The 27999-nt window shown below is 47.2% G+C and overlaps 2 protein-coding genes across 4 annotated transcripts in view; both read right to left on the bottom strand.

Moving 5' to 3' along the window:
* Positions 1–1946: 1946 nt before the first annotated feature.
* Positions 1947–2716, bottom strand: LOC144892677 (uncharacterized). The gene is made up of 2 exons (XM_078780749.1): positions 2541–2716; positions 1947–2397 (listed from the first exon to the last, which is right to left on the bottom strand). Exons 1-2 carry the CDS (start codon positions 2567–2569, stop codon positions 2073–2075), a joined length of 354 nt encoding a protein of 117 aa, XP_078636875.1. The 5' UTR covers positions 2570–2716; the 3' UTR covers positions 1947–2072.
* Positions 2717–4604: 1888 nt separating this feature from the next.
* LOC137428873 (F-box/LRR-repeat protein 2) overlaps positions 4605–27999 on the bottom strand; it is a 120077-nt gene continuing 96682 nt past the window's right edge. For all 3 annotated transcript variants that reach the window (XM_068118714.2, XM_068118718.2, XM_068118717.2), the window contains 4 exons: positions 13696–13740; positions 12954–13010; positions 7269–7481; positions 4605–4858 (listed from right to left, as the gene is read on the bottom strand). In XM_068118714.2, coding sequence (XP_067974815.2) covers positions 4751–4858; positions 7269–7481; positions 12954–13010; positions 13696–13740 — 423 coding nt within the window. In that variant the 3' untranslated portion in view covers positions 4605–4750. The remainder of the gene's footprint in view (positions 4859–7268; positions 7482–12953; positions 13011–13695; positions 13741–27999) is intronic.

The following is a 27999-nucleotide window of genomic DNA, read 5'->3' as shown; positions in this document are numbered from 1 at the left end:
GCTTTACCACTTGCCATCACCTTCGTCTTTCCTATATTCACCTTCAGACCTTTTGTCTCCATACATTCCTTCCACTTGTTCATCTTTTCCTTCAGTCCATCCATACTTTCCGCAATCAACACCAGATCATCTGCATACAACAACTCCCACGGTAAACCCTCCTTTACGTTCTGAGCCTGCACCTCCATCACAGCTACAAATAGTAGTGGACTTAGTACCGACCCCTGATGCACTCCCACCTTCACCTCAAACTCACCACTGTTCCTGTCCTTCGTCCTTTCAGCTGTGCGCGCTCTTTTGTACATCGCCATCACTACTCTGATCAACCATTCCTCCACTCCTAACTTCCTCAATGCCCATGTCAATACTTCGCGTGGAACCCTATCGAATGCTTTCTCCAGATCAACAAACCCAAGAAACAACTTCTTCCTCTTCTCCATGTACTTCTCCTGCAACTGCCTCACAATAAAGAGCGCGTCTGTCGTTCCTCTTCCTGGCATAAATCCAAACTGAATTTCGTCGATCTTCACCTTCTTCCTTATCCTCCTCTCCAACACCCTTTCCAATACCTTCATTCCATGCTCCAATAACTTTATCGCTCGGTACGAGCCACACTCCAGAGGGTCACCTTTCCCCTTGTATAGAGGGACGAGGGTACTCAGTTCCCAATCCACTGGAATGCGGCCTTCTTTCACCACCAGATTACAGATCTCTGTCATTGTCTTCACACCCCAACTTCCTGCTGCCTTCAACATATCTCCCATAACTCCTGTCGGCCCTCCCGCTTTTCTACTCTTCATTGCTTTTATCGCTTCCTCAACTTCCTTCTCAGTTATCTTCTCTGCCGGTCCTAAAACTGGGTTACTCTCTATGTTGCCATCCCATTCATTCTCTGTATTCAACAGCATTTCCATATATCTTTTCCATCTTCCTTTAATTCCATCTGGGTCCACAACGATTTGTCCCACTTCATCCTTCAAGCAACTCACCCCCATCACATCACACCTCTCTTTCGCTATCTGCTTTGCAATCCTGAATACCGCTCTCTGACCCTCTTCCGAATCCAAGCGGACGGTGCAGTCGGCCAAGGTGTGGTTCAGTATGTCACATGTACCAGGGAAGGATCCTGAAGCGCTACTTCCATTACTAGCTACAATCTTGATAGGAGCACAGAGAGGTGATAGGCCGAGTACAAGCTCCCTGCACAATCAAGGATCACATGGTCCAACGGGAAGCAAAGAGCGTGTTTCCATTCGTGTTGGGAGAGCTGCGTTTCTTCATTTTAGATAGGAAAGTGCCAGCTGCCTTACTTCGGCAAACATACCGGTTAGCATATCCCCAGGGCAACCCTTATATCAACCCCAAATGCTTTGGACTTCACGGTTTGGTCATTGAGATACAATGACATTCAATTTAGTGGCACAGATTCACCTTGTTTGCTGTTCTTGTTCTTGTTGTTGTTGTATGGCCCTGGACAGTTCTCTCGAACAAGCCCGCGGCACGGAGAGAGCCAGAGACGGCCCACATCCAAGATGGTGTACCCCCCACCTCGGACCACAAAGTTAGAGGTCAGGGCCACGACAGAGTTAGAGAGAGAGAGAGAGAGAGAGAGAGAGAGAGAGAGAGAGAGAGAGAGAGAGAGAGAGAGAGAGAGAGAGAAAAGAGACAGAGACAAGAGCGAAAGGGCCGGTCTATAGGGACCTCTAGGCACTCTGACCGTGACCGCGCTGCCATGATGAATCCGGGCATCAGGGAAGAATGGGGAAGATTTGTTCCCAGACTTGTGTTGGAGGGTACAACCACCACGAAGAGGCATCCCCATACTTTCCTGTGTCAATCTCCAACACTGGCGAGTTAAACTTTGGCTATCCAAAGAACATTAAAATGGGCGAAAATGAAAAAGGGCAAAGTATGCAAAGAAAGGCCAATGCTCACAAGAGCCCACATTAAGAATTTACAGCACTTTATTTTATTTCTGTAATCTGCTTACATACATACAGCCACCTATACTTACAGCAGCGCAAGTTAAAACATATTCACATAAGTACAGCAGGCCAGGTGAGGAGATGGAGTCAACTATGACCAGCAACATGTGCCGGGCGAATGTCACACTTGCCACCAAGTGATTGGGCGACGTGCGTCTCTTTTAGGGCGCATGTACAGGCAAGCAGCTTATGCCACACAAGAGGCACCACCGGGAGCAATGTAAATAATGTTTGGAAAGAGCAATTGGGGCGAGGGCAGGCGAACGATGGAGGCATGCTTACACCTTCGGCTCTCGAGCGAAGCAGATCCATGGCAAGTTGTGCACTCAGCCAGGTGGTTTGTGCAACGCCTGCCCTCGGCTGGCAGCCGCTTCGCGTCCACCTCGAGCACCGACACCCATGTGCAAAGCCACTTGAACACGCACACAAAACCGTATGCACAGATGCAGACACACGGAAATCAAAGTAAAGGAATGTGAAAGTCAAGACGGTACACAATGGCCTTACAAAGGCCATCGCAGCAAATAGGTATTCTGTAAATTCCGAATGGCATACATCTGGGGCGATAGAAGCACCCGCGACATGCACAGCCTTAAAGCGACGAAGTGCCGCGTCGTCAGGCTCGTCCTGTTTTCTCGATCCCGATTCCAATATACAGATGGGATCTGGGAAAAATATCCCGATTCCAATATAGAGAAGGGATCTGGGGAAAATATCAACTTTTTAATATATATATATATATATATATATATATATATATATATGCATATATATATATATAGATAAACATGTGGGTTGAGGAGCAGGGAAAACAAAATGCCATGTTGCGTTTCCACTTGCAAGTCGTGCTAGGACTTCCAAGAGCCCACCACCGGTTTGTTGAGGACGTGCATTTACCGAGCAGTTCCGTGCTGAAAGGGACGCTCTGGCTGAAGATGTGGAATATCTCAGACATTTCCATCATGAGATTGAGAGCCAATTTGATCAGCCAGATACAACGTAAAGGCCTGATTTAAAAAAAAAAAAAAAAACCTGACATAACGTTGCTTTGTCCCCGTTCATGAACTGCACCACATCACTGGCTTTTCAGGATTAAGAGGGAAACGGTGTGAATCGTTTCCCTGTGTAACCTCCTCTTTCAGAGGATGGAGAACGTTCAATGGAGCGTCACGAACCAACATACCGAGACACAACGGTCCTTCTTTAACATTTATCTGTCGCACAGAAGCACAAACAGACTAAAAACCAGGACTGCATCAGGTTACTCACGTAATCGTAAAAAGAGCACAACTCGGTTACGTTTTACATCCTTCGTCCACTTTCAGATGTAGTTTTGACGACGAAGGACATCCTCGAGGCTGTGCAGACGTGCGTGCTTCGCATCGGGGCAATCTCCATATCATGGTGCAAGTTGCCAGTGAAAACGCAGCGGAACAAAAGCATCAAGCACATATGGCAGAGCAGAGCCATGTTACAAACAAGTGCAACAGTCAATCCCCAATTTCACAGCAGCAGCAATGCCCCCCCTAACCGCCCCCCTTCTTCCAAACAAAATCAAAGTTACAATGACTGAAAACACGAGTCGTCCAAAGCGTAGTATACTTTGTAAATCCAGAAACGTTACACAAACCAAATAGTGTACCACTGTTCTGAAGATCAACACTTACGCTGCGGAGTCGCGACGTCCAATCGTGTGCCTGCGAAGCTCTCACCGTTGGTATCGTGGTGATGTCGACTAACAACCAGAGCAATTTGATAAACGAGGAAAAGGGCCTATAGTGCAAAAAGTCTCAATGGAACAAACCTCCACCAACAATAGATAACCAGGTACAGTAAAAGAACAATCATATTATTCACGAAACAACAGAATACTAACTTGGGTTTCCCCCAAAATCCCTTAAATATACTGTGTACAAGGTACTTACTTTTTCAACACTGCAAACTGAACAAAAGACATCTAGATCTGTAGAACATTTCACTCTCAAGAAAAAGGTACACCGCATGGCCAAAGGTTTACAACCCGTCCACAAAAGCAGTTCCCTCGTATAGGCCATTGGGACTCGACAGGCCTCCACGATAAGGTAAATGTGCTCGTGGCATCTTTTCTTCACCTGCCTTTACTTCCTCTATTCCATCCGTTTTTGATTGTAAATAAACAATGTAGTCATCTCCGGTTTCTGTAGCATCATCATGACAGAAGCACAGAGAGACGCACAAAAAGAAACGAGGTACGGGGTTAAAGAGCGAAAAAGAGGAAACGGTCAAACGAAGGGCCGAGCCTACTTTCCTGTTAACCTCCATCGCATCAACAAAATCCTCACAACAAATTGCCAGTGCCAAATAGATTCCACTCCGAGTGCTTCTGGATGACTCGTACGTAGTCGTCTGTGTCATTGGCGAGGCAACGACTACACTCGTGTTTGCATCAGAACCGACGAGGCCCTAAACGAGCAAAAAATAAACAGCGAACGCCATGGCTTGTGAACTGCAACCAAGATGATGCAGGGGGACCAGAGGATGCAGAAACTTTCATCATAAAGTCCAAACTTCATACTCCGAAAAGTGAGGGCATCAAAATGAGTGTCGCGATCCACCGTCAACCAAATCCCAAAACACTGCCTCTGCCGACGATATCCAACGTCCACAAGATGGTTTGGGTTCTGCCAAGAAACTCGATTTGGTATTGCTCGCAGCATCACAACGGCAGGAGGTGCCAGGAGCACCTGGCCTTCCCTTAGACGTCCTCGCGATCCTTCCGATTATGGTTAGAGGATGAGGCAGCAGCGGCAGATGCGTGGACGCGGTTGAGGGTTGGCTTGTGGAGGGGTGTTAGGAGCAAAGTATGCGTGAATCTTTATATCTGGCAGGTGGGCCTAGAAATGAAGTAGTAAATAAAAAAAATAAAAAAAGAAGAAAGGCGAGGGGGTGAAAAGTAAGAAAGATTAGTATAAATTAGAATGAAAAAGTTTTGTGTTCAAGTACAACTTGACCGATGAACATCCGATTAGTCATGTTCCATCAAAATTATCAAACTGCATTTGGCAAAAATTAAAACTATATAAATTACTATTCATTTCCTATTTTTAAAAAACATCCATTTCCTGTTAAAACATCACACGTTTATTCGAATTATCCAAATCGAGGGACATCCTTCTGCTCGTCCGTAAGCCAAGACCTGCCAATCGGACAAATTGTGTTCACCTGTTTGCAACATCATTAGGAAATGTCCGTGTGTCCATGAGTGTATATACAAGTCCCACGTGTCTTTGTACATGCGTCTTTGTGCCAGTCGGATACACCGCCTGCCGATAACACTGCGCTTTGTACTACGTGATCACTTTTCATCCGGTCATCAGCTCGTGTCCACAACCACCCACCCACTTCACGACTTCATCGCCCATCGGTCTTCGGACTTGAGGTCCCAAATCCCTCTTTTCTTGTATGCATCCAATGCTCCCACTCAATAAAACTCCAGGATGTGAACTTCCCTCCTTCCAAGGTGCAGGAATTCAAAGCTCCTCTCCACTTCCTCCACCATTACTGGTCCTGACGGCACACGATTGACATACGAGTTTGTCTGCTCTTTTCCAGGTCATTTTCTAAGGGACACCTGCCTACATCAAGCAAAATGGCCAACGTTACCTTGATTCCTAAGAATGTTGTCAAAACTGACTCATTAGCCTTCTTCCCATCAAAAGTAAGCCAATGGAATCAATAATTGCAGCAGACTCTTTGATCTGATGATCCAGTTAGATTTCGCCTAGGTAATTACTCTTTGGACAGATTGCTTCATCCAGGTCAACGATGGAAAGAGACCTTCCGTCTGAAACAAGAAGTCAGGAATCTCCATCTTGCTGCACATCTCCGATGCATTCGATTGTCCGGTATTTATACCCAATACACTTCCGGAGACCCTGCTCTCATCCTTCACCTACAATACCTGTGTGGTGATGTGTCCGTCTGTTCCGTCCTCGTTTTCCCCCGTCCAACCCTTTCCCCCCTGGGAAATATGCCTGGTGGTTGGCTTAGCGGTTAGGGTGCCGGCTTGGGATCCTAGGATCCTGGGTTCGAATCCCGGTCGATCGCTGAATTAACGCCAGGGGGGTTGACTCAGGCTGTCATCCTTCTGAGGTCGGCAAATTGAGTACCAGCTTGCTGGGATGAATGATCCCAGTGTGTACCTCGATTTAGAATAGGTACACCGTATCCCTGCGCATCGTCAGAGGTGACTAAGGGTTGGCATCAGGAAGGGCATCCGGCCATAAAAACGTTGCCTCAAACAGGGAACCATGATTGTCATGGGGCCCACAAGGCTAATCCCCGCTTTAGTGGGGGAAAATGGCCTTTAAAAAACGATCATTCATTCATTCACGAGTATCGATATCTGTTTAAAAGTCACTTCCTTCAATTCAAATCAACCATTTGTAATTATCTTATTTCGGTTTATTTGAGGGTCATGTAAAAAGTAATGGCAACAGATTTGTGATTCTTCAAGAGGTAAACTATGAAAAATTTATTTGAATTAAATTTCCTTTTAATTGTAGAATTCCAACTTTAAATCAATATGCACCGGTACTTTATTTTGGGGAACTATTTCTTGACACACCTGTAACTGACAGTCTTATGATGGAGTGCAGCAGCATGCAGTGGTCATTTGGTGTTCCGTATGCAACCTGTGGCTGCTGGTTGCATCATCTTTCCGAATGCACATCTCTGCCACTGATACAGTTCCCCTGTTCCCAGGAAGCTGGCACTCATTTTTCTGACGTCGGAAGGATGACAGGCTGAGTCAACCCACCTGGTGTTATTTCACCGGCGCGGCAGGGGCCACACCTTGATCCGTTTAGCCAACACGAGGCTTTGCAGTGGTGATGCAAGGATGTCATCAAGGCCATATAGTGGAGTTGCAAGATGGGTTGCAATATCCAAAGGTGACAGAACAACAGCCCATGATAACAACTGCACCGCAGGCTTAAGGCTTAAGTGGCCAAACGGTGAGTGCGGATCCAAACTTGAGCAACAGTGCGGATCAAATTCTGCGGCCTAGAGATGTGTGAAAACACTCCAATTCAACATGATGGAAAATTATCTGAGGGATTGTAAAAAAGATATATCTGCATTCCAATAAAACATCGAATCCACATCAATCGCTTCGTTTCCATTGCTTTTTACATGACCCTCGTACAATGGACAACGAGGGAAAGCCCTGAGTATCTATATATCGTGCAATCACCAAACCTCCCCCTTGGATATGCCAAGAGTTGCCTCGTTACCCAAACACACCCGCAGCCTCTTGATGCCAGCACGGGTTATCTGTTGGCAATCGTACAGCTCAACACGCTGTAATGAAGTGCAGGCCTGAAGATGTTCCAGCGAGCTGTCCGTGACTAACGGGCAATTGTCCAGTTCAAGAACGTGCAAACGGTCATGTGCACACGCGCCATGTCCCAGATGCTGGATTCCCTCGTCGGTGATAAGCTCACAATGAGACAAGCTCTGTGGGTACAAGAAAATAAATAAATAAATAAAACCCAACACAAGCTTTCTCGTTCCATCGGATTGGAAGCAAAATCCTAAACGGTGATGCCAACAAATACATTTAAATCCACAGCTTCTAAGACATCCCCACTCGTTCAACGGTTACCTGCCGGGAAGGACACAAACTGATGAATAATTTAAATGTTAACATCACTCAACCGAATGATTAACTTGCTTAACATTTCATACATAATTCATTATTTACCATTTACTGTTTGAAGATCATGGAACTCTGCACACCCCCATTCCTATATCAATACCTACCCAAAGTCCAAGCATCACGCTCATCTTCATTTCTTCTTCTCCCTTTCCTCTCACCTGTGGAACCAACTGCCTGCTGCCTGTTTTGTCGTCTTGTGCTCTTCTCTCAAGTCCTTCAACAGTGCTGCTGATCACTAGATGGTCTCTCTCATAATCAACCCTGAACATTTGTACGCTCACTGACCCCTGCCAACTTTATATGCTTGATACTCCCCCCTCACACGATGATGTTTTTGTGACTTCCTGAGTGCACTACCCCTCCCCTTTCAATCCCCCAATTGACCTTTAGCCCTATATCATTCAGCTCATTAATGAGTGATACATGCAAATCTCCAGTTTATGAAGTTCTAAAGCCAATAGAACATTCACGCGAGGCTATGATTGTGGCCAACAGCATGCTGCCGTGAGGCCACGGTCGTAGACAACAGCACTAAAACAGTTAATTTCTCCATTTAATTTTGTTGGAGCACACATGGTGAGGAAACACATCAAACTGTAACAGATGTAAAAGACCACTGTACCAAATAGAGAGAACCCCCTTCTTGCCCTCAACCACCACCCGTCCGATCTGGCACAAAATCTTCCCTCAATACACGATATTGACAATTGTCCTCTCTATGCGGGTGGAATCCAGATTCCACATGTATAGGGGTTTGGAGCCATCTATGATGATGATAAGGTGGTAAAGAGGAGTTTAGGAGGGTCACAATTATGGTTCATGACAGGATATTGAAAGGTCACGAGGATATTTGCTACTGTTACGTTTCAGGGGGTAGGCAGTGATTACTTTAGTCCAGGTAGATTTGCATAAATTAGCATGCTCCGATTGTCATGAGGAAGAACTACCATGTAATAAGTAGGCATCCGGTAGACCATGTGTTCAGATTAAGGTGCATCTTCGTCTCCATTCCGTGGAGTGGGGTATTAACAAGCACAGGGATTATGGGTAAATTATCCCTTGTATGTCGATACCTCTGCAATTTATTCCTTTCTTCCTTTTGACAATACACCACACGTAGAGCTAGAATCGCGCATTTAATGGCACTCATTAAATAAACTGACCGGAAGCCAGGACATTGAGCGCTGCCGCTGACAACCCCGACTTTGGAGGCGCGCAGTTCGGGCAGGCTGAGACCACGCCCCGAGGAGTCGTGATTTGTCAGGGTTTTGATTGACAGGAGGACTGGTAAGGAGCAACTCACTGATTGGCGAAGCCGCAGAGAAAACGTCAGAGGCTGGACGATAAAGAAACGCGCTGGTGGACATTTTGTTCTTCTCATGCTGGAGACGACAGCGCACGGTCGTAATTCTCTCTTGCACCCTTCTCGTTCTGGATGCCATAGAGAACGGTCGTGGTTGCTCCTCTCCTCCCTCTTCTCAGTTTTGGTTCTGGCAGTAACGGTTGTGTGCCGGCATCTTCTCCTCGCTCCCCTGTTCGTCTGACGTCTGGGAATTTGGAGCGAGTATTCCATCTTGCGCCTCTCGTTCCAAAAGCGATAGTGCACAGAGAGGCTTAATTGCGAGCAGCCGTGTACCGGCATCGGGCTGGTGGTCGTGAGGAGGGAGAGCCGCGGCTTGCCAAGCAGGAGCGACGGGTGGATGAGCGCTGCTGGCTCGCTGCAATGCGAGACACAGCGAGGCCTGGGTTCCCGCCAACGAACGGGCGGTTTCCGCCAACGAGCGAGCGGTTCCCACCGATGCACCGGGCGATTTTTGACGACCCCTGACGAGACCCCACCAGTGATCAGAGCCAAGTGCACTAAATAACCACACACCTTTATTTTATCCAATGTTCAAATCCGTTTTCGGTTGAGTTCTTTTTTGCAGGTTTGAGGACTGCCAATGTGATCTTCAGCATCCTCCTCCTCCTCCTCCCCTCCCCCCCCCCCCCCCCCTTGCGTGTATCAACCCCGCCACATTTTGAACCGAGTGCCTCGGAGTAAAGCTTGTTTGGCCTTCCGTGCTACCCTAAGGTATTCACCAAGAGTAATCACACGACAGTACTATTTAATGTTATGTCGAATTATGGTGAAAGATTACCGCTCCTGGTGGAAGACAGTAATTTACACTCGAGTATTAGAAATACTGCCTGGAGTGAAACAAACAGCAGTTGTGATTAGCAAAAAGGAATTGCATAAGGTCACATGGTTAAAGAGGTTTTGCCATCAAATTAGTTGGAAACCATCATTTCATTCACACCTGATATGAAATTAAGTATCAGGAAGTCTCCAAACTAAGTCACAGTGGAGGAAAAGGCAATTTGAATGAGAATACTTCACATCAGCACTGTTTAAAAGTCCGGAATACCCGGTCAACACTGTCTCCATGCCAAGCATGGTGGCGGCAGCATCATGCTATGGGGCTGCTTTTCATCAGCAGGGACTGGCAAGCTTTCCAGGATAGAACGGACAAAGTACAGGAGAAATCTTGATGAAAACCTGCTATGGTCAGCCATGAATCTGAAACTGGGTGGGAGATTCACATTTCAGCAGGACAATGATCCGAAGCACAAAGCGAAAGCCACACTGGGGTGGTTGAAGAAGAAGAAAATAAATGTTCTTCAGTGGCCCAGTCAAAGTCCTGACTTGAACCCAATTGAACATTTATGGCGAGGCTTGAAGATTGCAGTCCATTGAGGATCCCCATCAAACTTGGCCGAACTAGAGCAATTTTCACATGAATAATGGGGAAAGATTTCACCATCGCACTGTGCTAAGCTCATAGAGGCCTACCCAAAAAGACTCATAGCAGTTATCGCTGCAAAAGGTGCTTCCACCTAGTACTGACCAAAGCAGCAGAATACTTTTGTATCCACTGAATTTCGATTTGTTCATGTTTTCGCAGGTATTTCTGACATGTAACCTCCTTCAACTACAATAGTGTTTAGTTTGATCTCTTCAGTTATGAATAAAAAAAAGTTCATTTGGAAAAATTGTTTCTACATAATGTGAATTTTTTTGCAGGCCACTGTGTGTATGTGTATATAAATATACTCAACATCAAAAGAAACTTATTAAATCTTTAGAAGGACACTTATTGAAATCCTCCACACAAAAATGAAAACTATTTGAATACAGAGGTAAAGTTCAGCTATCTTTACTAAACACATGTCAATAAACAAGAGGTTGCCTCAATCACAAAAAACAAAAAGCATGAACATCACAAGGGGTGGTGCAACAAAAGTCACAGCACTACAACACAAAGGCACGCACCTGAATACAGTCAAAACAAAATGACACAGGAATGGACACAACACTCCTAACAGTCAAGGACAGAATGACAGCAGTCCTCAATATCGTGTGTGTCCTCCCTGAGCTGTGATACAGGCTGTACACCTCTGATGCATGCTCTGTACCAGGCGTCTGATGCGGTCCTGGGGAAGTCTGTCCCACTCCTCCTGCAAGCCTTGAATGAGCATTTGCCGATTGACAGCCATTGATCTCCTCGATGCAATACGTCAACCAAGCTCATCCCATAAATGCTCAATGGGATTGAGGTCAGGGGAATAAGGCATCCAAGGCATCATTTCAACACCCTTCTCCTGTAGGAAGTTGGTGGTCAGGCGAGCAGCATGGGGTGTTGAGCGTTGTCCTGCTGGAAAACTGCGATGTCAGGATGAGCCTGGAGAAATGTCAGCAGATGAGGTCTCAAAACTTCATTGACATAACGCTGACTAGTGAGATTGCCTTCGATGACGACCAGAGGTGTCCTGAAACGGGTGGAAGTGCCGGCCCATACCATCACACTGGGTCCTCCCCGACGATTGATATGGCGAATACAGCATGATGCATACCTTTCCCCACCTCTGCGCCATACCCGTTGACGCCCATCAGCAGCATGGCGGCAAAATCTGGACTCCACTGAAAAGACCACTCCACTGTTGCTGTGTCCAGCAGCGATGCTGCAAACACTAACTTAGTCTGTTCTACCGATGCACTGTGTTCAACACTGGGCCTCTGCAAGGACGTCTTGCCACCACGCCCCAACTTCTCAAGTGCCTACGCACAGTAGAGACGCTGATGCGGTTGTTGTGGCGACCTTTTGTCACTGCAGCTATTTGCGTCGCAGGACGGGAACGATCACGAAGATGCTGCAGCACAATCCAGCGGTCTTGGTTTGGGGTGGTTACCCGTGGACTTCCTCTTTGTGGACCATCATTCACATTTCCAGTTTCAGCATAATGCCTGGCCAGGCTGGAAATTGCAGGCTGTGAGCAACCAAGACGTTGGGCAATTGTTCACTGGCTTACACCAGCCTCAAGCATCCCAATTGCCCTTAAATGTTGTTCAGATGTCAGTCATGGCATCTTAATGTTCTTGTTGTTTTCCCTGTCAGAAGCCTCAAGAGTGACTATAGACAGCAGTAAATGAATGTCTAGCCACGAGAACTGAAGGATTTCATTATGAGGGTCATTATTTAAAGGGAAAGATCCCTTTACAGAACCACTCAAGCATGCCATTGTTGATCAACCAGGTGATTGAAGTGAAGTTCCCGTTACATAATCAGCCATTACAATTGAAGAAACATGTTTGTAAAGCTGCACATTTCAAAAAATGAAACTGATAAGTTTCTTTTGATGTTCAGTTTATATATATATACACACACCCACCCAATCGCCCCTACCCCTCCCCCCCCCATTCCTCCTCCAAACATGATTAATAGTAAATATCATCATTTCAAACATGCTGTGCATCGAGAAGCCCCAGATACTACCTTCCCATCAATGTTCATAAGCGCGAAGGTTTGGGTAGAACGCGCTTCGCACGGTTCGATCTTCGGGCCTTTCATGGGCCCGCATCGTTGGGAGTTTTTGCAATATGAACTGCAACATAACTGTTTTGACTAGTTGATCAGAAAGTCCTGCAAATATTTAGTTGTGCAAAGGCACAACCGTTTCTCACAGGTATGTTTCCATGTATTTTCGGCTTCTTTAAAAGTTTTGCGAGCTGTTTCATGCTACAATTGTTGTTTGCAACATATGACATACGTTCAGGCCGGCCCAATGGACCTCATTACTGGGAGGGGGGCGGGGGGGTTTGCGCATGTGCGCTGAGCAATCTCGGGTAGATTACATCATTTCAAAAGTTTCGTATTAAAACCACAGGTCGACCTGAAAGTACCCTTATATACAGATGATTGTTAATACTAACACATCTACATTTCCCTGACCAGCACTTGGAGCCGAGGGCAGTGAAGAGAGAGCTGCAAAAGTGTGGAATCTGTGATCTGTAAGAAATGAGAGAAAAAGAAAATGAACAAAACTGCTGCACACATTATATCAAGGCCTTCACCTCATGGAAATGATTGCACACGACCCTGAAAATTGTGAAAATTGTGTTTAACGTGAAAACAAATGAGTTTGCTTTGGCCAACACAATATTTACTCAAATTCATGCTGGCAACAAAACACAATATGGAAATCATATTTACTTTAACTTACAGTCAACATTGACCTTAAACTAGAGTTAACATTAGTATTAAATTAATTATAATGCCAATATCTATGGTACTCCCTCAACTATCTAATTATGCAAAATATACAATTCAACACCTATTTTTCTCATACAAAATTGAGGATTTTGGAAGAGCTAGATGAAGTTGGGAGGGACATAGACCAACAGTGTGGCATTGAGCAGCAGTTGAGGTCCCGGATGAGAAAAATTACATTCACTTCTATATATTTGGATAGAATTGTACTATAGACGTCATATTTATATATTACTAGCGAGAGTACCTGGCAATGCCCAGGGTGCGGATGGAGAGGGAGGGGGAGGGAAAGGAGAGGGGAAGGTAGGAGGAAAGGGATGGGGAGGGGAAAGAGCAAAGGGGGTGGGGAAGGGAGAGGTGGGGGAAGAGGAGGGGAATAAAACTTTTCGGTACCAAAATAACATGTTTCCAAATCTCAACTTACCTGTATACATTCCTCGAGATCCATTTTCTCCATCTCGTGACAATTCTAAATGCACGCAATGGCAACATGCAAAACAATGCAAACAGTTAGGGCTTGGACAATGAACACTAAATAGCTAGGAATGGGTTTGTGTGAAGTTTTCAACTAAGTCTGACAATGTACCAAAGGTGTCCATGATCAATGATTCACCAATCATGTTTGAGAGACTTGTAAACACCCTTTGTGAAATTACCATATTAACTCCCATATCTCCAGAAAAGTAAAGAATCCATGAATCCAATCCATTTCTGAATACCCAATGCCAAACTATTCAAAAAAGTGGGAAAACGTACAGCAAGTGCAAAGAAATATTATTTGGGAACCAAAACAGATAAGCACACCATTTTCTAACAGTGACTTCATTACCCAATTCTATTTTACCTTTGATATGCAGTTTAATACAGTTAACCCTCCATATTCGCAAGTTCTCCTTTCGCCAATTTAGTGGGGGGGCCAATGTAGCAGATTGAAATGCCCGGTGAAATTGCTTGTTAATTTTTGGACACTGGTTGGGCTGTCTTTAGGGATGATATAAGTTCTAGAAAAAATATGTCTCCAATTGTTTCAAGTTCTTTATGGCGGCCATTTTGGATTTTCAAAATGGCGGATGTCGAAAACGTAAAATTCCATTATCTTGGCTTCTAAATGACCTAGAGTTTCGATTCTGGTGTCCAGTTGTACATTTTTGGGGATAGAGAATTGAATGAAACCTTCTTTAATAACCTACAAGGGATAAAAATAGGTTTTTATGGCACAGCCGAACCAGTGTCCAAAATCTAACTTAATGCACATCTATCTTAATTGTTATTTGTTATTTGTATGTTCCAGATTCGTGACCCTGAGCTATGATGGAGCCAAAAAGCAAGAAAACCAAGAAAGAAACTGATTTCACACTTTGCATTCAGTGCCAGGATCCCCAAGGTGCACTAGTGACTGAGCCAGCACTGGGCTCATATGCAAAGTTTCTCCAGTTCATCCAGGAGAGGGCACGATATGGTGATGCCGACTTCAAACAGATCAGCGAACGATTAAGCTGTTTCACTGCCACTGACTTGAGGAACAATAAAGCAAAGTGGCACCGGGCATGTTATGGATCTACATGCAACACTGCTCACCTGGAGCGTGCTAGAGTTCGCCACCAGAAAGCCTGCGAACATGGCGACACCCAGCATCTTCATAAGAGGTGTGGACGTCCTTCTTCTGCACCTGCCGCTGCAAGTACCTCAGGTTCTACGCAAGACGAGACTCTTCGCTTCACACGTTCATCATCAACTCCATTCAACAGAGACCTTTGTTTCTTCTGTCAAGAGGTCACTAAGGAAAGTGTACATGTTGTATGCACGTTCAACGCAGGTAAACAGCTGAAGAAAGCTGTTGAAGAAGGCAGCAACCACAAGTGGAAAGTTCAGCTGAGTGCTGCCATCAGTGCACATGATGCTCATGCGATCGACGTCAAGTATCATCTCCCATGCTGGGTGCAGAATGTCCAACGTGCTCCCAAGAGTGGGACATCAAGTGATGACAAAGAACACATACTGCAAGAAACTAATGTTATCAAAATAGCCGCAGACATTGAGTTTGTCAGCCTTGTTCGCTCTCTACTCCAAGCTGGTGAAATTCTCAACATGTCTGACCTGAAGTCGGTTTACTCCAGGATTCTTGACAATAATGGTGTGCACAATGTCCCATCACCTACTACCCAAGGCATGAAGGAGAAAATCAACTCTCACATTGATGACGTTCACTTCATGAAACCAAAACGTCGAAACGAGTCAGACTGTGTATTCTCCACTGCCGTGCGTGATGCAGCTGTCGAAGATGCAATGACGAAGACAAATGAAAAAAACATCGAACAACTGTTTGAGAGTGCCTCTGTTCTCCGCAGTGCCATTGCTTGTCAGAACAAGCACCCATGGCAATTTGAAGGAGAAATGAACACTGATGATGCTGAAAAGCATGTACCCAAAGTACTCTATGCTTTCCTCCGCTGGCTACTGGAAGGACCAGCCACGAGCATTGAGCCAGAGACTATGCGCTCAGCCACTATTCATCGAGATGTTATAACCATCAGTCAGAACATCATGTACGGCTACAAGTCAAAACGCCAAGTCACGTACAAGCCCAAAGAGCCAGATGCACCATTCCGCCATCGCTTAGAATGGCCACAGCAGCTTGCCGTTGCCATTGTAGTCCATCAGTCCACCAGAAACAAGAAGCTTCTGGATTTCCTGCATGGGTTCGGTCTGTCTGTTGATTATAGTCGGATCTTGCGGTTGGAGACACAGCTGGCCAACTCAGTCATAGAGTCTACGACAGAACAGGGTGTATACTTTCCAAGAACCATGCGCATAGGGACGTTTGTCTTCTTTGCAGTGGACAACAGTGACTTCAATGAAGACACACCTGATGGGAAGCGGACACTCCATGCTACAGCCTGGGCACTCTACCAACGACGGGAACATGCACCCTCCACAGATGAACATAGAACACTGACACTACATGACCGAAAGGCCAGACACCGCTCACTCAAGGTTCTGACTGCTCCAGACTTTGTTCCTTGCCAAGCACCAAACAAACAATCTGCCACAGGTACCACGTATAGCTTCAAGACACGGTCAAACCCAGATGTCACCAAGCCGTACTCTGCGACGGACACAGTGTGGCTACTTTCACGCACAATCATGCGAACAGCTGAAGCTGAGGACGTACAAGACGACATCATCCCACCAGATGACCAGCTGCAAGCTGCAGAACCCCAGCATGCTGACCCTGTTGGGTCACTCGTCCACGATCCAAAACAACCACCTGGCAGTAGGATCAAGCATCACGATATCCCAACTTGGACAGCCTACAACTCACTGCTCTCCTCTTCGAAGCCTCTGACAGAGGTCAACGCCCTGCCATTGGTAGCAGCACCAGCCCATGAATGGCAAACACTGATAACAGTCTTGAAACAGACACAGCAAATCAACTGCATGGTCATGGGTCCCGATAGGAAGACAGTGATCACCTTAGACATGGCCCTGTATGAGCGAGCCAAACAGCTGGAGATGACCAGAGATGACTGCAAAGGCAAGTGGGTACTGCGACTAGGGGAGATGCACACTGTGATGGCTGCACTGAGGGCTGCTGGGAATGCCATAGAGGACAGTGGTCTTGACGAGGCTTGGTCTGAGGCTGATATCTATGGCCCAACAACGACCAGACAAATACTGGAAGCCAAGCACATGAAGAGGGCTTTGGAGGCCCACATCACCACTGTCCAAGCCCTCTTCGACCTCTATGTGGACGAATTCTTCCAAGAGCATCCCCATCTGAGGGGCCCATGTACCCAGTCAGCACAACAGGTTGCCCAGAGCTGTCATCTACACAACCGAGAGGAGATGACAAGCGCGCAGAACAACATGCTAGCTGTCCTCGAGTCAAACGAAGTCCTGGAGGCCATGGCAAAGTTTGATGAGAGGAAAGAAGCCAAGAGTCCACTGTTCAAGTTTGTGCGACGCTACATGCGGATGATAATGCTGATATACACATTCATCCGTGCCACCCGTGATGGACAATTTGAGCTTCACCTGTCTTCACTGGATGAGATGTGCATATACTTCTTTGCACATGACAAACAGAAATATGCCAGGCTGACTCCCCGGTACCTTGCAGAGATGAAGGCCCTGAAGATGACAGATCCAGGGATCTACCAAGAGTTCATGGATGGGAACTTCAGTGTCCATAAGAATGAAATCCCCTTCTGTGCTGTAGGTGTGAACCATGCACTGGAGCACATCAACAGGATCATGAAGGTGACAGGGGGTATTGTGGGCATTACCCAGAATGCCAGTGCCCGCGAAAGGTTCTTTCTGACAGCACCAGAGCTGAGTAGGCTTGCTGAAGAAGCCCGTCAGATGGCTGGCTCACAATCAGCTACACGCAAGGAGCACCACGACCTATCAACCACAGTCTGGGCTCGGCAGGAAGACAGCATTCGTCGACTGAAGAATGTGATCAGAGAGTCCATGAATCCCATGACGCATGAGGGTGAAGACCTGACAACTATCATCACCAAGGTGGTGATGCCAGCTGAAGTACAGAAGGATGTCTGCAACCAAGATGAGATTGGTCAGAAAGCGTATAACACGTTTGTTGCAGAGCGCATCAACACAAATGAAATCAACCTTTGGGCCAGAATGGGAAAGGTCAAACTGAAGATGTGGAAGAGTGCCAGGAAAGCTGTGAAGCACAAACTGGCAGACAAGGTTGTAGAGCTGAAAGACGACAGGTCACTGTTTGCGCGCATGCTGATCGTGGCCCGCTCACGACCAGAGATCAACTTGAAGGATGCCATAGGTCAATATGAATTCACCGCGCTTCCACGAACCCTCTTTGCAATGGCTGGGACACTACTACCATGCACAGACAAAAGCAAGCTCATGGGCATCCTAGAAGATCTACCCAAGAAGTCAACTGGCACTGGTCAGCAGCCAGACGACGACAATCCTGAACATACTCCACCCCCTCCCAAGAAGGTGACTGTCATAGACGGCATGGCATTAGTGCAAGCAATGGGTAAGCCACAATGGGTCAAAACATGTGCCCAGTGGGCTGGCCATTTCAATGCAACACTGGACTGCAAGACCAACGGGTATGATGAAGTCCACCTCGTGTTTGACCGATATGATCTGCCAAATTCACTGAAAGAGGCCACACGGGAGAGGCGCCAAGGTGGCAAGCCGCCCACTGCTTACCACGTTCAAGACAGCACCCCGATTGGGAAACTGACAGCAAAACAGTTCCTGTCGCACACCAACACCAAAGATGAGCTAACTGTCTATCTGGCAAAGAAAGCTCTGTGTCACTTTGAGGGGACTACCAAGGTCTTCATCGTCACTTCAAGGCAGGATGTCTTCTCCAACTGCATGGATGTACAGCATCTCCGTAGCTCCCAGGAGGAGGCTGATACGAGGATCTTTCTTCACAGTCTAGATGCCGTCCGAAGAGGTGCAACACAGCTGTACATTCAGTCACCTGATACTGATGTATTCATCCTAGCACTCCACCGGTACCATGAACTATGCAAAGACACATACTTCATCACGGGTGTGGGGAACAAGAAGAGGCAAATCTCACTGGAACCAATAGTACATGAACTTGGTGTCAGGAAGGCTGCAGCCCTACCAGGATTCCATGCATTCACGGGAGCAGACCAGACTGGTCGGTTTGCCGGCAAGGGAAAGCTCACATGTTGGCAAGCCCTCAATAGGTGCTCTGTTGAGGTGGTATCTGCGTTTCATGACCTTGGGGCCTCTGAGGAGCTGAGAGCTGACACAGAAAGTGACATTGAGGCATTTGTATGCCAGCTGTATGAGCCTCGTACTACAGTTGTGGATGTGGGCAAGCTGAGGTGGAGACTGTTTACCAAGAAACAGCTAGAGGCACAGAAGATGCCACCAACACGGGGAGCTTTACATGAAGCCATTGCTCGTGCACATTTCCAGGCCATGGTGTGGCATCAGGCTGATGTACCGGACCCCCAGCTTCCACAACCAACAGAACATGGATGGAGAGCAGAAGGAGATCAGCTGGTGCCCATCACAACCAAGGACCCTCCAGCCCCAGCTGCCATCACACATCTAATCAAATGTAACTGCAAGAAGACCCAATGCATGTCTCACTGCTCATGCAGGTCTCAGCATCTCAACTGTTCTGAGATGTGTATGTGTGGGGCAGATGAAGAGGTGTGTGGTAACACGGGTCAGGAGCGCCCCATGGGAATCGATAACACTGATGATGAGGAGGATGGAGATCCTTCAATGTAACAATGAACACTGCCAACTAAAAATATTGCACAAAGACATTATAAGTGTACATTTGAACACTAAAGTCCAGCCTTTATGTGATTTAGAAGTGAAAATGATGGAAAAAAATATATATATGTGTTGGCATAAGTGCGTGAAAATCCAAGATGGCTGCCATAAGAACCCTTTTGATCATATGTAGGTGTATAAATGTGTGTTTATTGGATTAAGTATCCGCAAATATGTACATTTGGACACCAAAATTAACACTCTAGGTCATTTAGAAGCCAAGATAATGACAATTTCGGTTTTCAACAAACGCCATTTTGATAATCCAAAATGGCCGCTATAAAGAACTTGAAAAAAATGGAGACATATTTTTTCTACAACTTCTATCATCCCTAAAGACAACCCAACCAGTGTCCACAAATTAACATTTGAATTCAACGGGAAAACATTGGCCCCCCCACTAATTGGTAAATATATATATTTGGGTCGTTATACGGAATATATATACACACACAGAACCATACACACACAGAACTACACAGTACGGAATATATTGTTACAGACGCGGCTTTAGATGTTATATTGACCGAGCGGTGGTGTATTTAACCGCGTCCGAACAGTTACTCCCCGATTAAAACCCGATTCCACCCGACGTTGACCAGATCGCCCCACAGATATTCAATCGGGAAATCTCTAAAGCGACCGAAAGAGAATGAAAAAGAAGAAGAAGAATACGGAGGAAGAACAGATTTATTATACACACACAAGCAATGGATGGAAGAAGCAGTAACACAGCGAATCGTTAACTTACACTATTCATTTTTTACTTAGCCCCAAGACAACGAGTAGGACAGGACGTTCACACTTACACAGGGGATATTGCAGGCAGGTAGGGCTTGAGATGGATTGCTTGAGAGGGAGGCAAGGTCGGAGGCAGCAGCTCTCAATTCCTCGCGGTTTTGGCGGGAAACCCTCCGTCGTGTATCCGCTGCGGTAGACGTCACGCGCTGGTTCGGCACACCTGCTCCTCTTCTTGGGGTGGAGCCGTCTCCCTCCTTTCAGCGCGTCTCTCCAAAGCTGGTTTCCTTGCCGAGTACCTCTCCTCTTTGGCTTGGAGCGTTTCGCATCTCACCGCTCCTTTTGGTGCAGCCTCTTTGCTCATCTCCCAGGGTCATCTCTCAAGGCCTCTCTCAAGTCATCTCATAAAGCAGTCCCTTACAGTCGCTTTTATCACCTCGGGTGAAATCAAGCCGCCGGCTCCGAGGGCACGCCTACCGGGTCGCTCACCACGGTGTTGATTGGCTGTTAGGGCTGGTTCACTCCTTCCCTCTTATGACGAGGTGGAGACACGCCTTTCTTCCCCAAACCTACCTCGTGGCCAATGGTGGTTTGAAGAAAACCGCCCAAAATGCGGAAGGCAATTGGAAGGGAGGTTTTGGGGAAATTGGAAGGGCCTACGCTTATTTTGTTTGATACAATGCAAAGTCGATCTAGTGGGAAACACATATTTAGCCTACATGGAATAAGGAAATACACTATTTAAAAGATATATCGTGACCTGCGTGTAAGTTTCATGGAATTAACTAGGACGCCGACTGCGACCATTATTTACATTAACAGGGTGTTACCGTACCTTTTGTAACGTTCACGTTGTAACGTTTTCACATTCGTTACACTTCCTCCAAAATTGTTACACTTCTCAAAAACCGTTACACTTCTCAAATTCGTTACACACTTCTCAAAATCGTTACACTGCACCCTCCTTTCTTCAGGCCCGTACTCGGGCCTATTAAACTTTAACTTAGTGTGACACGTAGGTGTAATTCCCTCTACAATTAACCTGACCCTGAGTGTGACAATCTTAAAACACAAATAAGTATGTCCCCCTATTGCATTGCATCCTGTCTAACAGACTCAAGCCCACAGCTAACCGAATTACGGAATTATTCTCAAACTATACATTTACGGTGGGGAGCATTATTTACAATGACGTGATTTCTTATTTACAACGCAACCCAGGACCTGTTTTTTTTTTTTTTTTTTAGGGAACAAGAGAAAGAAATTCCTGTTGGGAGGGAGGAGACAGCACGCATTGCATCGATGCACCAGTACCAATACCACCAAAGCACCCAAAAGCACCAAAAGCACCACAAAGCACCAAAAAGCACCAAAAACACCACTCGGTGCGCAGTCACCATGGTTCATAATAAACACAACAAAACAACTGGTGGTGGTCTTCTCTTTCTCTGCTGGGCCGATGTTCTTCCCGACGTCTTCTGGCTTCATGCGGCCTAGTTGGAAATAATAAAAAGCACAACTTGTGTCCATTTTTATTTAGGGCCTCAGGGGCCAACTAAGGGTGGTCCACCTGTTTGGCATAGGTGCCACCTTACCGAGGTCCGCAAGCAAGATTCCCTGGCCACTATGGCCGGTCTCCAACAGAGGTGCCCTGCCCCAGAACCTGGGGTCCATCAAGTGGTACTTGGCCGCAGAACAGCGGTCCATACAGTGGTACATCAACGCAATGCATGCTGGTTCTGGGAATCTCGGGCGCACAATGGCCACCTCACGCACGCCCCCATCGGCACCCAATGGCGCACAGGTCATGTGGGAGACAAAAGAAAGACAATTGAGCGAGGGGTAAGGTCACAAGGGTACACGTCAATAAGGCAATGCAAGGCGAAATGCGTACGGAGGGCGAAGTGAGAAAGCTCGTCCCTACCGTACGTCACCCCCCTGTCACCTACCCTACCCTTACCCCATATGTACAAAAATCTACTCATTTACAAATTCGTCACTACTGTCACGTCTTCCCCATATTTCCCCTATACCAAATTCGTCTCCACAATCCCTTTACTTCAAAATTTGCCATCACCAATTCATCATCAATCCTCATAAGGAGGGAGAGATGGAATTACGCACAATGTCACACCCACGTCATGATGCGTCTCACAATCCAAACATTTGCATCATAAAAAATAATCAAAACATGGCATGGTGTGGAGTACCTGTCACCTCAGGTGAGTGGATGCAGATGGTGCGAGGAGATCCTTCATCCTAACTATCCTCTAAATGACTTTAACACCCTTTACACTACCCGGGGTCTCTCCCTGCCAATCCATTGGCCAACTTACACTATGGGTTCTAAAAACCAATTCCCATTGACCAAACTGTGGTGCCTCCCAATTTGGGGTCTCACTCCCCCGATTCATCTCACGGTGCTCCCGCACAATTTCTGGGCTGCGACGTCTCGCTCTCCCAACAGGTCTACCCACCTGCACACCTCCACCACTGTAGTTGCCACCCGAGCTTACCTAGCTCCTCACCCTAACCTAACTAACTGGGGACAGCCCCTCTCCTGGCTCTGTCACCCCATGGTGCCCTCTGGCACTGGGCTACCCGGGTCCGTCCTCCGGATCCTCGGGCCCCATCCACAACAACTACTACCGGCTCCCAGAGCCCACCTGCGGCCTCACCTGGCCGACATCCTCACAGTGGTGGAGCGCCCAAACAACTACATACACTAACAGGCTACACGCCCAGCCATTTCCACAACACTAATGCACCCATCCACATACCATTCTGCATCCGCACCACAGATGCCAATATCCAACCACAATTTACCTGTACCCTCTACCTAACACTTACACTACCCGCCCCGGGTATCCGTGATGGGGGTCCACTCTTCCCCCATTCACACCTTCGCACCATCCACTCCACTCCACAATTTCCACCATTCTCACTCCACGACCATCCATTCCAATACTCCAGATATTCCACACTACCATTTATTCCACACAGCCACATACACCTGTTGTTGCACACCTGTGCCCTCACACCTGGTGCCACCTGCACCCTCCTTTCTTCCTGGACCATTTGGTCAACACAACACGCAATCACTACTACTCCCTCATACACTGCTCCACACACCTGTTCAGTTGCACACCTGTGCAATCACACCTGTTCCATTCTCACCTGTTCAATTCTCACACACACGGCATCATCTCAGCTAACTACTCCCCTCTGAAACTTGCGCTTCCCAGTCGTCCCTTTAAACTATTGCGCTCCCACGTCATTATCATCCACACTAAACTACCTGCGTCCCCACTACAGGTATCAGTCACTAACTAAACTTAACGTTACCTAATGTCATCTTCTAGGGCCCTATCAATATAACCTAACCCACCCGGGCTAGTTTTCACTGCCATCAACCCCATAAGCTATTGCTCCTTTGCCCCACGTCTGTGAGGGATGGTGGATTTGCCATCCCACCACATCGGGGGTCTCTCACTATCAATTTTGTTCGTCCAGATTCCAACCAATTCAAAAATTTCCCATTTACTGCCAATTCTACTCGCTTTTCTAAATTTCGTTTTAAATCACTATCACCATCACCCGTCTACTTATTACATCCTCTCGGTGCGCCAATTCACGTCTACAGCCCGGCTTCGTACAGCCGAGCAATGAACGCGGATTCTTTTGTGCCGGCGGCTGGATGCGTCCCGCATTCGGGGCAGGGGCGGGGGCTTACCCGGGCCGAGATCCCACGCACCACCTCGGCGTGGAGCCATCCAATGTCCCGATCTCGACCTGCCGGCACCTCTCAACAAAACGTGGTCGCCATAACGACCCTTCCTATCCAGCTGCCCGCTCCGCCTAGTGGAGCCCGGCCGCGGCCGTTCCAAGCGAGGCACAGCGTGGATCGCGTACGGCGGTTCTTTCGAAACCGCCGTGGTTCGGATCCCCGCTGGTCCTCGCGGCACGCGAAGCTGCCCGACGCGCACCGAGGGCCCGATTCGGCTATAAGTCGTTCTAACCTCTAACCTGGTTACCGTCGACGCTTCACCTGGATTCTTACAAGCATACGCTACCCCTTTCTTGCTCATACATGCAGCTGTTCCCATTCTCCTCGTACCTTTCCTTACACACCTCGGTACACTCATTCCGCCCGCCGACTTGGTCACACACCTGACCACCGAACACTTTGGCACACATTCGTTGGTCGCACACCTCACCAACACACCTCTTCGCGCCCCCTCCTCGGTCACTTCCTCTGTGACAATCACAGGTGTGCTCTCATTCGCACACCCAACCACGTGCCTCACTACCAACTCAAATGTGCCTTCCCACACACGCTCTACCATTCCAGGTGTGCATCCTTCCATTCCAGGTGTACATCCTCGCTCACCTGTCACAACCAACTCACGCTCCGTTTCACTCTCACTACTCTCACCTCCACTCTTGACAGCGCACTCACCCTTACTCTCGACGGCACACTCTTTCCTCATGCACCCGTCCGTTACACACCTTTCTCGCGCATCCTCTCGCGCACACTTTTTCGTTACTTCCTCCGTAACACTCACCACACCGCGCTTCCCTGTGCTCCCTCGCACACGCGCTACGACCGGCTCACTCCTGACGGCACACTCACTCCTCGGCGTGCACTTTTTCCTCACACACCCCATGGTCGGACATTCTCGCACACCTCTTTTTTTCGCACACCTGACCTGTCACACACTTCACCAACGGCCTTTCACGAACACCCGGATCCAAACCAATCCCCAAGCCGACTGAAGCTTTCCTCACATCATATACATTGCCACTCACCTCCGTACTTCGTCTCCGCACCTCCTTTGCCACCTGCAAACTCTTTATTTGGTTAGTGAGCATCACATTATGAGTTGAGCACCGACCTTGCACATATTCCGCTATCTCTTCCTTTATTTCTCTCTTAGTTTCTGTCCGTCTCTTCTTAATTTCACTCACCTCTTCTTCCACTTCCTCTAATTTTTGTTTAACCTCTTTTATTTCTCGGTGCGTCTCCTCAAGTTCGTCCTCTAAGGCTACCTTAACCGTTTCGATGTGCGTCCTCACCTCTCGGTCCTTTGTCTCCATTATCTCTGTCACCTCGTCCACCCTCATTGTCAGTTCCTCCCGTACCATCTGACATTGCCTCTGTGTCGCTATTAATTCGTTTTTAATTTCTTTTTGTGTCGCCTTTAACCCTCCGAGTACTGCAGTGTTCCTTTGAACCTGCTCCACTAACTTAGTTTGTCCCTCTGTCAGCTGTTCCACCTCCTCCGTCAGATCTTCTATTCCCCCTTGTAACTTAGCCGTATTATTTCTCACCTCTTTCTCCATACGCTTCTCACCTCGCTTTACCTCCTCGCGTAGCCCCGAAATCTCCTCACTCACCCCCCGTCGTATTTCCTCCATCTCTTTTGTAGATGCCACCCTCATCTGTCCCAATTCATCCCTCTGAGCATCCAGTTTGGTTTCTACCCCGATTTTCACCTCCTCTATCTGCTCTCCCATTTGTTTGATTTCCCTGGCAGATTGTTCCCCTATTTCCCGCAATTTGTCCTCCATCCTATTTTCTAACCCCATTAACCCATTTTTCACCCCCTCTAACTGATTCTCCTGGGCAGCCATTCTGTTTTCCACCCCCGTTAACCCATTCTTTACCTCTTTTATCCCGTTGTCTAACCCCTCAAAATTATTGTCTAACTTCCCAAATTTCTTGTCTAACTCCTCAAAATTATTGTCTAACTTCCCAAATTTCTTGTCTAACTCCTCAAAATTATTGTCGAACTTCCCAAATTTCTTGTCTAACTCCTCACCGGTACCCCTCGCTTCGTCCCTCATTACCCCCATTTGGTTTCCCATTACCCCCATTTGGTTTCCCATTACCCCCATTTTGGCTTCTAGCCTGTCCATAAGGGCCCCCATTTTTCTGCTTTCCATTTTCCCACTATCGTTTTTTTTCTGCATTTCCACCATGAATTGGGTCATGAAGGCTTGCATTTGGGTCGCGCTCATTGGTTCCGCGGCCGTGGCCCCCTCAACCTCGTGCGCGAGAGCGCCATTTTGTGCATCTGAAACCTCCGCAACCACATTGCCATTTTTCTCCTCCTTCCTTTCCTCCACATACATTTCCCCGAGGTCCTGGGTCGATTCCACCCTGTCTATCTCTCCCACCGACATCCGATCGCCTTGATTGTCCATGGCGCGATCTCAAAATTCGGGTTTTGCTTTATAAAACAAAATAAATTTCGGCAGCTTGTAATTTTGAGCGCGTTAAGCGCGCTTCGGGTCCGATCTCCCTCCTCGACACCAATTGTTACTCTAATAGTACAATTGGTGTTCCAAAATTTGGGCCTAACAAATTTAGTCCCAGGTCCGAATCCAACTCCTCGACACCAATTGTTACTGTACTAACACAATTGGTGTCCAAAATTTGGGCTAAATAAATTTAGTCCCAGGTTCGAATCCCACTCCTGACACCAATTGTTACAGACGCGGCTTTAGATGTTATATTGACCGAGCGGTGGTGTATTTAACCGCGTCCGAACAGTTACTCCCCGATTAAAACCCGATTCCACCCGACGTTGACCAGATCGCCCCACAGATATTCAATAGGGAAATCTCTAAAGCGACCGAAAGAGAATGAAAAAGAAGAAGAAGAAGAAGAATACGGAGGAAGAACAGATTTATTATATACACACAAGCAATGGATGGAAGAAGCAGTAACACAGCGAATCGTTAACTTACACTATTCATTTTTTACTTAGCCCCAAGACAACGAGTAGGACAGGACGTTCACACTTACACAGGGGATATTGCAGGCAGGTAGGGCTTGAGATGGATTGCTTGAGAGGGAGGCAAGGTCGGAGGCAGCAGCTCTCAATTCCTCGCGGTTTTGGCGGGAAACCCTCCGTCGTGTATCCGCTGCGGTAGACGTCACGCGCTGGTTCGGCACACCTGCTCCTCTTCTTGGGGTGGAGCCGTCTCCCTCCTTTCAGCGCGTCTCTCCAAAGCTGGTTTCCTTGCCGAGTACCTCTCCTCTTTGGCTTGGAGCGTTTCGCATCTCACCGCTCCTTTTGGTGCAGCCTCTTTGCTCATCTCCCAGGGTCATCTCTCAAGGCCTCTCTCAAGTCATCTCATAAAGCAGTCCCTTACAGTCGCTTTTATCACCTCGGGCGAAATCAAGCCGCCGGCTCCGAGGGCACGCCTACCGGGTCGCTCACCGCGGTGTTGATTGGCTGTTAGGGCTGGTTCACTCCTTCCCTCTTATGACGAGGTGGAGACACGCCTTTCTTCCCCAAACCTACCTCGTGGCCAATGGTGGTTTGAAGAAAACCGCCCAAAATGCGGAAGGCAATTGGAAGGGAGGTTTTGGGGAAATTGGAAGGGCCTACGCTTATTTTGTTTGATACAACTAGGGCATGCCCGTACTATATATATATCTAAAATTATATCCCCCCCCCTCTATTTACATGAAATGGTTTGGTCCAAAGCGAACGGCTTGCGGAGTTTGGTAAATAAATCGCCATAACGTGCACAAACGCGCAGGAAAGCGAAAGAATCGCAAATTAGTTTTAATTAGTTTTAAAACATAGTTTAACGCCAACATAGCGGCAACATAGTTTGCCAACGTGAAATAAATGAATACGCTCTCAAATGTGCC

Source organism: Myxine glutinosa, chromosome 6, assembly GCF_964187855.1.
Source record: "Myxine glutinosa chromosome 6, kmMyxGlut1.1, whole genome shotgun sequence".
Lineage (NCBI taxonomy): Eukaryota > Metazoa > Chordata > Myxini > Myxiniformes > Myxinidae > Myxine > Myxine glutinosa.
The sequence above is the reverse complement of the archived record's forward strand: the minus strand, read 5'-3'. Positions and strand labels throughout refer to the sequence as shown.